At 58.7% G+C, this 11,854-nt stretch overlaps 1 protein-coding gene across 1 annotated transcript; it reads left to right on the top strand.

The window, feature by feature from the left end:
* The first annotated feature begins 301 nt into the window (after positions 1 to 301).
* Positions 302 to 10,921, top strand: GDF6 (growth differentiation factor 6). The gene is made up of 2 exons (XM_027725486.1): positions 302 to 638; positions 10,059 to 10,921. The coding sequence occupies exons 1-2, from the start codon at positions 302 to 304 to the stop codon at positions 10,919 to 10,921; spliced, it is 1,200 nt and encodes a 399-aa protein (XP_027581287.1).
* The last annotated feature ends 933 nt before the right edge of the window (positions 10,922 to 11,854 follow it).

The following is an 11,854-nucleotide window of genomic DNA, read 5'->3' as shown; positions in this document are numbered from 1 at the left end:
GTCCACTTCCCGGGTGGCGTCCACAGTAAGGAGAAAGCATAGGGACCCCCAAGCACTCGACCAAGGGGTGTCCCGCCCCGCCGCGGACCGCCCCGCGGGGGCGGGCTGGGTGCCCCCACAGGGCGGTCCGCGGCGGGGCGGTACCCACGGGGCGGGGCGGGCTGCTGCGGGCCGAGCCCGGCCGGGTGCAGTCCCCGCTCCGCGCCACGCCGTCGCGCAGTCCCCGCGCCGCTCCGTGGGCCGCCGGAGCCGCCCGTCGGGCCGCCCTCCCTCTCCCTTCCCACCGCCGCCGCCTCTCGCTATGAATGCACGCCGGGCCCTACTCTCCGCCGCCTTGTTCGCCAGTCTCCTCTGGGATTTACCTTGCTGCCTCCCGGCTTCTCTCCCCGCCGCCTCGGAGCTCGCCGCCTCCTCCAAAGGTGGTCGCAGCCGCAGGGTGCCGCGGTCTCCACGAGAGAACCGCCCGCGGCAAGGGGGACACGCCATGGGCCGGGCGCTCCCACGGGCAGAACCCCACGAGTACATGTTGTCTCTGTTCAGGACTTACTCCATCGCGGAAAAACTGGGCATCAACGCCAGCTTTTTTCAGTCGTCCAAGTCCGCCAACACCATCTCTAGTTTTGTAGACAGGGGACGAGGTAAGTTCTGGCCCCCTCCACGTCCCTCGCCGTCCCGCTGGGGCTGCAGGCGCCCCTTCTTGCGGGGCCTGGTGCTGGGGGAGTCGGGGAGCGCTCTGCAGCGGTCACCGGTGCTGTTCTCCGCCCCGGTATTGCAGAAAAGTGCAGATTTTTCGGTGAATTGGGGGACGCGTTGTTTTATTTTAAAGCAAACGGCGCCGTGGCAGCCGTAAGCACTGCTTGTGAGAAACACGAGTGTTCCTCCCCGAATCGTCACGAGGTGGTGGGAAACACGTCCCAGCTTTGCAGGCGCACTTTGGGCGTAAATTCAGTCATGAAAAAAAGAAAATTAGCATCACTCTTCTGGTTTCTTTCCATCCGCCGGAGAAAGAGTCGCTCTTATCGCCGCGGCTGCACGGCAGAAAGAAAGTTCAAACTGACCGAGGGCTGCCTGCCTGAAGCTGCCCTCGCCTCGGGTCGCGTTATCGGGGTTACCTGGAAGAGCCCCGGCCCCATCCGAGCGCGCTGGGGCTGGGACCGGCCGGCTCCGCTGCGGCCCCGCGGCTTAGTGGGGGGGGCGGCCGAACTTGACATCTGCTCCGGGGCCGCACCCTTTGAGCCTGGTGTGTACGGGGCTGGTTGTCACCCACCTCCGGTCTGGGACTAGCAGCCGAGGCCGCTCTCCCGGGCCTTCGGCTGCCTCCCCGGAGGAGGGAGGCGGACGTGGCGCCGGGGCCAGCCGGGCCCCACGCCTTGCCCCCGCTCTCCCCGGGCAGCATCGGTGCCGCGGGGCTCCCGGGACCCCTCCATGACCTGCAGCTCTGGCCGGGACGCTCGTACTCGGGGCAGCGGGTGCAGGTTTCTCGCCGATCCAGAGTAAAATTTCCCTTCCATAAAAAACGCCTCCATTTTTTCCCCTTTTTTCTTTTTTTCGTTATTCTGGTTGTGAGCCATTAAGAACAGACTAATTAACAGGTTCTTAATGAAGGCTGTGCTTTCGTTCCTCCCCCTCTCCCAGCTCTGAAGACCCTCCCCTCCGTCCGCGCCCCCCGGGGCCCTCGTGTACCTGCCGGCGGCTGGCAGCGCCGTCCCGCCGCTGCCGGGGCAGCTCGCCCCCCTTCCCCCGCGTCCCAGCCGTTTTAGGGCAAAACGCAGTGCCAGGAAAACTGAGCAGCTCCCTGGAGCTACAGGAGCCGATCGCCCCCCAAACCGAACCGAACCCAAACCGATCCCCTTCTCCGCCTCCCCGAGCCGGAAGCCTCTCCCCGCCCACGGCACCCACGGCTCAGCCAGCCCCTTGCCCCATCGCTATCCCCAGCTCGGGGGGGGGGTTTAGCCCCGGAAGGAGCTCGGCAGGGCACTTCGCCTCCCGTCCCAGTGCCCGTCGAGCCCCTCTGGGCTCGGGAGGGTGCGTGGAAGCGCCCACATTGTGTGCTCCTCACGGTCGGAAGAGCGCAGACGTTTCCGAAGGGAGACGAGACACGGGTTTTCCTATCTGCCTTCGCCTTATGGGGGTTGTTTTCTTCGTCTCTGTTGAAAGCGGGGGTGGGGGGGAAGAGAACTCGCCTTCTAGAAATAAGGTTTCGAAAATTCAGCCGTCAGAAAGGAGCTGGCCCGCTCTTCCTGGCGGAGAGGAAACGGGATGCTAAGTCTGCGAGCCGCAGGAAATGGAGCCGCGCTCGAGATCATCTTATTCTTGATAACCAGAAGAAAGACAGTTAATTTAACAAATTTAGCTCATCTCGCTGCATGTGAGATTCTACTCCAGGGGAAGTGATTTGCTAACAGAAGTCCTGGTTTGATTAAGGAAAAGCCTCACTTTTCCCCGTTGATTTTGATTTGATGTGTCACAGGCTGTGACCTTCTGCTGGACCTTCTGAGGGTTGCTTAGCATCAAGCCACTGATTGGAGTATTTCAACTCAGTGATCTAATTGAGTGTTCATGTCATAACATATCAAATATTGTCTAGTCTCCCATAATGAAGCGGACCAGCCAATGGCACATCACCAAAAAACTTCAAGAGAGCTTCCGTTCCTCTGAAGTGGTAGCTATTTTACTGCCCACCTCCCCGTGGGCTCCTAGCCCAGTTAATTGGCGAGCTGGAGTTGTGCTGATGGTGAACAATCTTTGCTCAGGGAAAACGGGGAAGGGGATCAGAGTTTCTGTCAATTCATTTACAGACAATATAGCCGCCCAAATTGACCCAATTAGATGAGCTGCTCTTTACCTAAAGCGGCAGCTCCCAGGGGAGACGACGGTGGTTGTCCCACCTGCTGCACGCCATCCTTCATGGCAGCATTTAGGGGGGACAGCAGCCCGGAGAGAAGCGTGAGACAACTTTTAGTCCTGCCGAGAAATACCCTTCCCTTACGACGCGGGCTGCTGTGCCTGCATGTCCGAGAGAGGGTCCGGAGGGACAGGCAGCTCGGCCGCAGCAGTCCCAAGCCCGCCCGTCCCACCTTACTCCGAGGCTTCGGTGTGGACACTGACAAATTCTTCCCTTCGCCTCTTGTTTCTTCCCTTCCCGCTTGAAGCTAATAAGATCGTTTTCAGGGTAGCTCGAGAAGGAGTGAAGCCACACTACTGTATAATATATATATAATTTTTTCCCCATCGGTAAAAAAAGAGCGCAGAAAGGGGGGAAAGGGTTTGCGATTCTCCCCTCTCCACCCCCTCCCGCCCCCCACTCGCTCCCCCTTGTTACGGTCGCAAGATCAGACAGGACCTAGCTGAATGTAGGAAAATTACTGTTGGCACATGAAGTAACTCATTAAAACGCAGATGGTGCTCTCACTGGCCTCAGGACCCCCAGCATTGGAGCTCCACAGTAAGGCAGGACAATTAGGAGCTGCAAGGACTCTACCAGGCAGGGAAAAAAAAAAAAAAAAAAAAAAAAAAAAGGATAGAGCGGGAGGGAGCTGGAGAAGGGAGCTATAAACAAGCAATTCCATGGCTAGCAAGAAACGCGGCACGACTCGGAACAAACCGAAAACAAAAAGGAAATAGCCAGGGTGCGAGGGAGCGCGATTTTCGAAGGGATCTCCCGTGGGAAGGGAGTACCACAAGGGCCGGCTGCCGCGGGTGCCCCTCGCCTCTCCCTTTTGTGTCTGCAGAGCTGCCCGCAGACACGGGACCTCGACCGCATGCGAAATGTTCCGCTCCGCGCCTAAGGGACGGGGAAGTCGAAATAGGTCGAGATCGTCTCCTTTTTCCCTCCCCGTTTTCTTTGTGCAGTTTCGCGTTCCAGTTAGGAGGGCAGCTGATTTGGATGGGCAGGAGTCCGACCATCGTTATTTTGCTCTTGCCAGGAAGGTCGGGAGGGGGGTGAGTAGAGAGGCAGGACAAAAGAGGGGGATCCTGTGTGCAGAGAAACTGGAAATGGCCCGGCTGTGCATGTGGCAGAAGAAAAGAGTGTAAATCCCACTTGAAGTTCATCTAGTGCAACGTAGTTATGCAAAACAGCGGGTTTCTGGGTGGACCGAAAGCTGCAATGTAGTGTAATCTCTGCAGCGCCTTTGCCCAGGCAATGTTGTCGTTGGCAGAAGGAAAATGAAAAATAAGCAGGGAAGTATTTTAATGGGGAAGGAGGGAATTCACAACTGTTAATTATTTGGTGACCTTGTATTCGATTTGTTTGAGACCCTTATAAAAACACTAATGCAGACCAGACGGCAGGAGCGCGGCAGCCGCTCCTCATCCCCGCCGTGCGCCCGGGGAAGGAGCGGGCGGTCCGGCCCGGCCCCGGCGTCCGCGGAGCCGGCGGCATGGGGGCAGCGAGAAGCGGGCGGCGGCTCCGCGCTGCCTGCGCCGGAGGGGTGTTCCGGGGGTCGATGTTTTACCCCCCGCGCTGCAGCAGCTGCAGGAGGGAGCGGAGCGCAGCGTCCCCTCAGCAACCGCGGCGGCACCGCTCACCTCTTCCCGGTGAAAATCGGGGCTGTCGGCGGGGGGGGTATTTTTTTATTTACCTTTCGTTTGTTTGTTGTCCTTGCGAAGGCGCGGGAGCTCGCACAGGCAGCGCCGCGGGACGGGGAGGGCGATGCAGGGGAGCAGCGCACACCGGCCCCGGGAGCCCCGCGGCTCAAGTAGGTCGGCGGGGCGGTGCGCGGCCGCGGAGCCGCTCTGCTAACGGGAACGAGTAGTTAACGCCTGTCAAGCCACCATTCCGGTGGCTCATTTCGGACCCGGTCCTGATTTTTTTTTTTTATATTTTTAAAATCCAGAAACCCTCCTGCGGAACTTGCTGAGGCGTTGCGTTTGATTTTTTAGGGGCGGGGAGGGGATTGGTGGGGACGGAAGGTCGAGCTCTCCGCCTCGGAGCTGTGTAGTTTCCGCCGCCCGCGGGGAGGTGCCGTGCCGCAGCTGGGCTGGCCCCAGCCGGGAGGCGAGCGGCCCGCGGGGAGGAAAACCGACGCAGGCCGGGGTCACCCGGCGCCGGGCACGGCAGCGGGGCGCCTCGCTCCCCTCATTTACATCCTCGCTTCGTAGTAGAAAAAAACCCAAAACCAGCCGATCGTAGAAATCCTCCTTTCCTTGCGATTTCGGGGTAGGCTGGAACTGAGTTTGCGAGTCCTCCCGTGCCTGAAGTCTGATTTATGAGCGAAAGGGGACGTTTCAGTTCTTGCTAGTTGTAGCCAGATCTGTATGCTCTGTTGCTGTATCCCGGCGCTTCCACATATATCGCTCAGAAATATACTCTAAAGCGTTCCCTTGCTCCATTTCTTAGCTCCGAGCGCTGGGAATATTTAGTCCGATTTTCTCAACCCGAGTAATTCTGGAGGAATTATTTCTCCTCCATCGAAATATCTAGGGTAGCGTAACCACCGCAAACGGGGAAAGGGAAGGGTCCTCGCTTAAGGTCTGTTACAGCAGGTAGAAACCCTCAAGGAAGCTCCTCGCCGCCTCAGCGCATCTCGTGGGACGATGGCAACGGCCAAGGGGGCCGGAGCCCAGAGGGATGTCCCGCGGGTGTTGTGACGGTCCCTCTGCGCCTGAGGGTCGAGTGTCTCTCGTGGGAAGCGGAGAGGCGGCGACGAGCGGGGCAGTGGGGCGAGGGCAGGCAGCCTTCCCGGAGCAGGTACTGTACAGCGGTGATCAAAGGTACATCACAGCCAGGTGCCTCCGCGCTCCGAGGAGAATAAACGAAAACAAAACAAAACAAAACAAAAGGAAACAGCCCTCCATCAGCGAGCTGGGGTTTTGGCAGGATTGGGAATTCGTCCGAGGAAGGTGTGGTCTTTCCCGGTTACTCGATAGCGAAGCGAACGATACATTTAAATCTAATCACTCGGTGTAATAGAAAACCACGGCGAGACAGGCGCTGGGAGATGCGGAATTGAAACCCGAAGAAATACCACACATGGAGAGTCAGCCCCTTGTTTCCACAGCTTGGGTAATGCTCCGAAAGAAATACCTGTCAGCCTTGCGACTCTGCAGACAACGTGTGGGCAGACCTTCGCAATTAGGGACAATTTATGTTTTAATTTCCAGATTATTGTTGTGTGAGTGCCTGCAAAGTGTCTTTAAACTGCAAATGTGCTTTTGGTTTGCGAGTTTAAATATGGCTTGAAAGAGAATTTGGGAATGGGAAAATTCTTCTTGAATGTGGTTTGGGTATAATTTGCAGTGATGTAAAGTAAAGATCTGAGCCCTGATGAATTGGCTGGGAGCCCAGTACCTGATCTGCCATGAAAAGGCAAACTTTGTGTAGCCTTCGCTAACCCCCGTCTCGCCTTAAAGCCCAGGCTGCGGCGAGAAAGCGACCCAGGAAGCGAGAGCGGTTTCACACAGGGAGCTGAGGGAAACGTCCCAGCCCAGTCGTTCATTTAACCTTGGAGATGCTAAAACCGCAGCCACCGCACCGCGGAGAAAAGCGTGGGAGAAGGTGGGTGAGGACCCGGCGCAGCCCCCCCGGCCCGGCCCGGCCCGGCCCGGCCCGACCCGGCCCGCCCGCGGGAGCACCGGGCACGCCGCTGCCTGGGCGCTTCGGGAAAGGCAGAACGGTGTAGGGCTGCTCTCTTCCCCCCGCCACTGATACATCCTTAAATTCCAGATAGACCTAGTTCCTCCTTCTGACCCTCCTTCCCGCTCCCAATATTTTATTTTCGCCCGAAAAAAATGAACTATGGAGAGTCGAAATAGAACTATTACGTACTGCGGAACTAACATTCATCTACATTAACGTTACGAATATAAACACACCTCTCTGGTGCATTTTCTGCAGTGTGGCTTTCCCCAGCCCGGATGGACGTGAGATGACTTTGCTGCTCTCACCAAGTATTTCAGTAACGGGAATAGTGCTAATGACAGCCTCAACTGGCCTAAGAAAAAAGCAAATCTCGAGCTGGCTGTTAGAAACCCCGGATTACACCTCAGCCGCTCCTTGGGTTTAAAGGAATATTGAAGAGAACCAGCCCCGATCCGCGTGCACTCCTCACAGGGAGAAAGAAGGACAACCAGTGTGTCCCCACGCCGTCTCTGCTGCCACTCTTTGTGTGCTGAGAAAACGGCATCTTCGCTGGAACAAAGGGTCCCCAACCTAGACCCGTCTCTCCCGGTTTTGTGGAGGCTCTGGAGGTCGCGCTTTCCCTCCCCGCCCTCCGCTGCTCTTCCCACCCCCTTGACTGCCCTGGGAGCGAGCCAGTACTGTTTTAGGATTATGTATTCATCTGGAATTATTAGGTTACAAGAGTGAATAAATAGCGTTTATCTGATCGGATTCAAAGCTGCTCATTTGAAATAACCGGCAGCTCTGCCCCTTTCGGAGAGAGGTGCGGGAGCCGGCAGCTGCATAAGCCAGTGGGACTTCTCCAGCACGGAGTCGTTGCTGCCGAAACCCGCTTCACCGGGGGCGCATTTCTCTGCTATTCGGCCGTGTCCCCAGCGTGCCATGCCACCGAGCGAGCCGGAGCAGCCTTGCAATGCCTTCAACCCCTGCCAAACTGGAGTTTCAAAGGATGCTGCTGGGGAGTGCACAGCAAGCGTTTTGACACCGGCAGTGCCGGAGCTGGCTTCCCCCCAGCACTGCCGTATGACAGGGGTCTGCAGACCCTTTAAAACCCGTTTTCAGCATCGAGGATACGCGGGGAATTCAGCCTCTCCCCGCTTCTCTCCCGTCTAACACGCACGCTTGGATGTCACCCCCAATGGGACGATTCCCCGCGCCATGGCCGGTCACCTGCGTGAGGTTTCCTTGGGAATGGGACAGGGTGGGCGCTGTCACCTCCGTGTCCCCCATTCCCCGGGAGAGGTCTGCCGGGCAGTGCTGCTCTGCTCCTTCACTCCGGCAGGGATGCGGGGGACCCCAGGACGGTGACACTGGCCAAGAGTAGGACACGGGAGTGTCCGGAGGGACAGCGGGCTGCAGGCGGCACTCTCCTCACCTCCACCCCATCGCAAGGAGTACCAAAGAGAGCGATCATCTCCCTTTGAAACGAAGCGTGACATCCCCCTTTTCATTCCCTAAGCAAAAAGAGCAACTAAAAGCAGATCTATGCCCAGGCCCGGCTCTGCCCACACCGCAAAACCAGGGTTAGGGGCAGGAGAAGGCGCTGATCTGGTTTCCTCAACGGTCGCTGGAGCCCATGAAGGAAGGTCTGAGGCAGTTCGGCAGGGCCAGGAGATCCGTCCGTGCCTTGTCGAGTGTCCGGGCATCTGACAGATGCTGGACGCAGAAAAAAAAACAAAGACGAGGAGGAGAAGCAGGAAGAGAACCTGCGCTTTCTTACCCGAGGGGTGCACATCCCCTTCTATCTGAAGCCCCCAATCCTGCCAAGGACCCCCTTGAAGGAAGGGGCAATGGTCCCAGAGATCCAAGCTACCGGATCCTCCTCCCGCAACCCAAGTGCACCTCAACCCCCGGCCCCGACGGCCCAAGCCTGTGAAGGGGGGAACTATTCCCCCCTTCCCGCCTCAAATCCACAATGGATCAAATCCTGCTCTGTACTTGCAGTGCTGACAAAACCGTCCAGCGCCTCTAGGCAGCTGCCGATGGATTTCAGTTGTATTTTCAGCAGCTTGATAGAGCAGCTGTTGTCGTCACACGGACTGTGACGACATTTTTTGGGCTCGGTGCGTGTTTTTTGCAGTCTCCTCCCGCCCTCCCCCGAGCAGGATGCGCGGCCGGCCGGGCGGCCTTTCGCCCTCTCGCTGCGTAAGGAGCAGCCCCGCCGCGAGGAAACAGCTAAGCCTGAAGGGGGAGGCGGCGGCAGGGATGCGGAAGGCCTGGGTTCAAATTCCCCGGGATGCCTGAAGGGCCTGACCGATCTCCCCACCGCTCCCTCTTCCGCTGACCCCCTGCGCCACGCAGGGCGAGGCGGGGGGCGCGGCCGTGCTCCGGCCGCCTGGCTCTGGGGGGAGGGCAGGTGTGCAGGGCCCGGCGAGTGCCCAGCTTCTGAATGGATCCTGGGATGCCGGGCCGGGCGGGCGGCGGGGGGGCGGCGACGCGCTCGGCGGGCAGGCAGGCTCTGCCAGAGAGTCTCATGGCCTGGCTGCGGGGCAGGTCTTTTTCCCAGCAATTCCCGCTGTCCCTGCTGCACTCCACGTTCCATCTCCCTGCTGACGTCTAGGGGAACACGCAGCGACGCAGGGCGACTGTCGAGTATGCTAATCCGCACTGATTAACTGCACGTTAATCCGGATTGATTTTTACATCGCTGTGGCGCGTCTGAAGATGTTGGTTTGCATAAATCATGCCCTTGTCCCTCATGCCCCGCAAGAGGTTCCCCCAGACCTGTCAGGTAGAGCCGAGGTTGTGAAGCACACTGATTAGGAATGGCAATGACCTCTGATATCGATAAATAACAGGCGGGTGTATATTTCTTTAGTATCTGTTTTTATGCCTGGAGCGAGCTGAGTTTGGAAAAGCGGCGAGGGGCTGCTGAACAGAGGCTCCAGTGACATTTTTACTATAGAAATCTACACAAGCTTTACTAGCTTCTGGGGAAACACAGGGGCTTTGGGAATTTTTGTATTTGCTGGGTTGTAAACATTTTATTGGAAAGCAGCTCCAGGGAATCTGGTTTGCTTTTTGCGCTGCATTTTGTACACCGATGTGTCAAAAAAGAAGTCCAGGTTTTCCTCTTAGAGGAGAATGGATACGTATATATGTATATGCATGTATCTGCGTAATGCACATGGGCACACAAATGTTGCCAGTCTCACACTGCTGGTGGGACTGATAGGCAGAGGATGTGCGTGGAGTAGGGTGTGCCTCTGGTGCTGGAGAGTGGTTTCCTGCCTGGTGCGGGTCCTTCCATATTCCTTCTCCTTCTCCTCCTCTCCCCGCCCTCCCCTGGTCCCGGTCCGGCTGGGGGCGGGGGTGAGGCGGGCAGGAGCGGCCCCGGCCGGGCACGCCGGCGATGCTGGTCGCCCTTCGCCACCTCAGAGACCTCTCGGCAGATCCCCCCCGAGCGCAACTGACTGTAATTATTTTTATCTCGCAGACGATCTCTCGCCCGCTCCCTTGAGGCGGCAGCAGTATGTGTTTGATGTGTCGACCCTCTCGGAGACGGAGGAGCTCGTGGGGGCCGAGCTGCGCCTGTTCCGGCGGCCCCCCCGCGGCCGCCCGCCGCCCGCCGCCCCGCTGCATGTGCAGCTCTCCGCCTGCCTCTCGCCGCGGCCCCTGGACTCCCGCGCCCTGGACCCGCGGGCGGCCTCGGCCGCCGGCTGGGAGGTGTTCGACGTGCGGCAGGGCCTGCGGGAGCAGCGGCCCTGGAAGCGGCTGTGCCTGGAACTGCGGGCCTCTGCGGACCGCGGGCCGCGGCGCTGGCTGGACCTGCGAGGCCTGGGCTTCGGGCGGCGACCCCGGCCGCCGCAGGAGCGGGCGCTGCTGGTGGTCTTCACCCGCGCCCGGCGGCGGAGCCTCCTCGGGGAGCTGCGCGCCGAGCTGGGCGCTCCGCCGCCGCCCGCTGCCCGCCGCCCGCCGCCCCGGCGCCAGCGCCGCGCCGCCTTCGCCAGCCGGCACGGCAAGCGGCACGGCAAGAAGTCCCGTCTGCGCTGCAGCAAGAAGCCGCTGCACGTCAACTTCAAGGAGCTGGGCTGGGACGACTGGATCATCGCCCCACTGGAGTACGAGGCCCACCACTGCGAGGGGGTCTGCGACTTCCCGCTGCGCTCCCACCTGGAGCCCACAAACCACGCCATCATCCAGACCCTCATGAACTCCATGGACCCCGGCTCCACGCCGCCCAGCTGCTGTGTCCCCACCAAACTGACTCCCATCAGCATCCTCTACATCGACGCCGGCAACAACGTGGTGTATAAGCAGTACGAGGACATGGTGGTGGAGTCCTGCGGCTGCAGGTAGCAGGCGGGACGCCCCTCGGCGGCAGCCGGGTCTGCGTCTGGCGGAGGAGCGCCGGCAAAGGCGAGCGGGGCCGTCGCCCCGCGCCCGCCCGAGCGCGGCTGGGGCGGAGGGACCGGCCGAGGGCGGGCGGGGCCCGGTGCCGGTGCCCGCGGTGGCGGCGGGGAAGGGTGTGCGGGCCGGGCAGGCGGCGAGGCCCCCGCCCGGTCCCTTCCCCGCTCCCGTCTCCTCCCCCCGGGGTTTATCTAGCGATCTATCCTCCTCCCTCTAAAGGTGAAGGCAATTTACCAAGTACAAAAAGAGTCGGGGGAGGGAGAGGGAGCAGACTGATCCCTCTCTCTGAAGTTGCTCTGAAGAGGGCTGTTTCATTTCTGCCCTCTCTCTTTCACATTCCTGCAAGCTTACCAGCCAGAAATAGCCTACGGCCCCCACCCCCTAAAGGGAAAAAAACAGAGAAAAGAAAAAAAAAAAAAATTGCTTAAGATTGTAATTACCAGCTAGGTTTCATTTTAAGACAGCAAAGAAAAACTGTGAAAAGCGAAGTGTTACAGAAAGGACAACCGGGGTGGATTGGAAAGAAAACTCCTTCGGATCTCACGAACAGTGCAAGGATGCCATTGCCAGGTCTCTGGGTAGTTCTGACTCGGCAGCTTTTGCAACTTGCAGCAGTATTATACGAAAATGTTGTGCTGGAAAAGGCGTTCTGTGTAAGATTTCTGTTTCTTTCCCGCCCTTGGTGTCAGCTGTGGCTTCACCTGAGGGAAGTGCACTTCGAAGTATGCCTAGCCCTTTTTTAATGTAACTATTATGTTCATAGTTTCAGGATTTTCCCCACTGATTTCTAGAATTGTTGGCTTATCTGGTTTTGCAGAGCTACAAACTCGTGGAAAAAAATTAAAAAGAGAATAGAATAATAATATAAAATGCTGATAAAAA

Source organism: Pipra filicauda, unplaced genomic scaffold (assembly GCF_003945595.2).
Source record: "Pipra filicauda isolate LSUMZ 115617 unplaced genomic scaffold, ASM394559v2 scaffold157_size4220110_pilon, whole genome shotgun sequence".
NCBI lineage: Eukaryota > Metazoa > Chordata > Aves > Passeriformes > Pipridae > Pipra > Pipra filicauda.
This window is presented reverse-complemented; position numbering and strand designations above follow the sequence as displayed.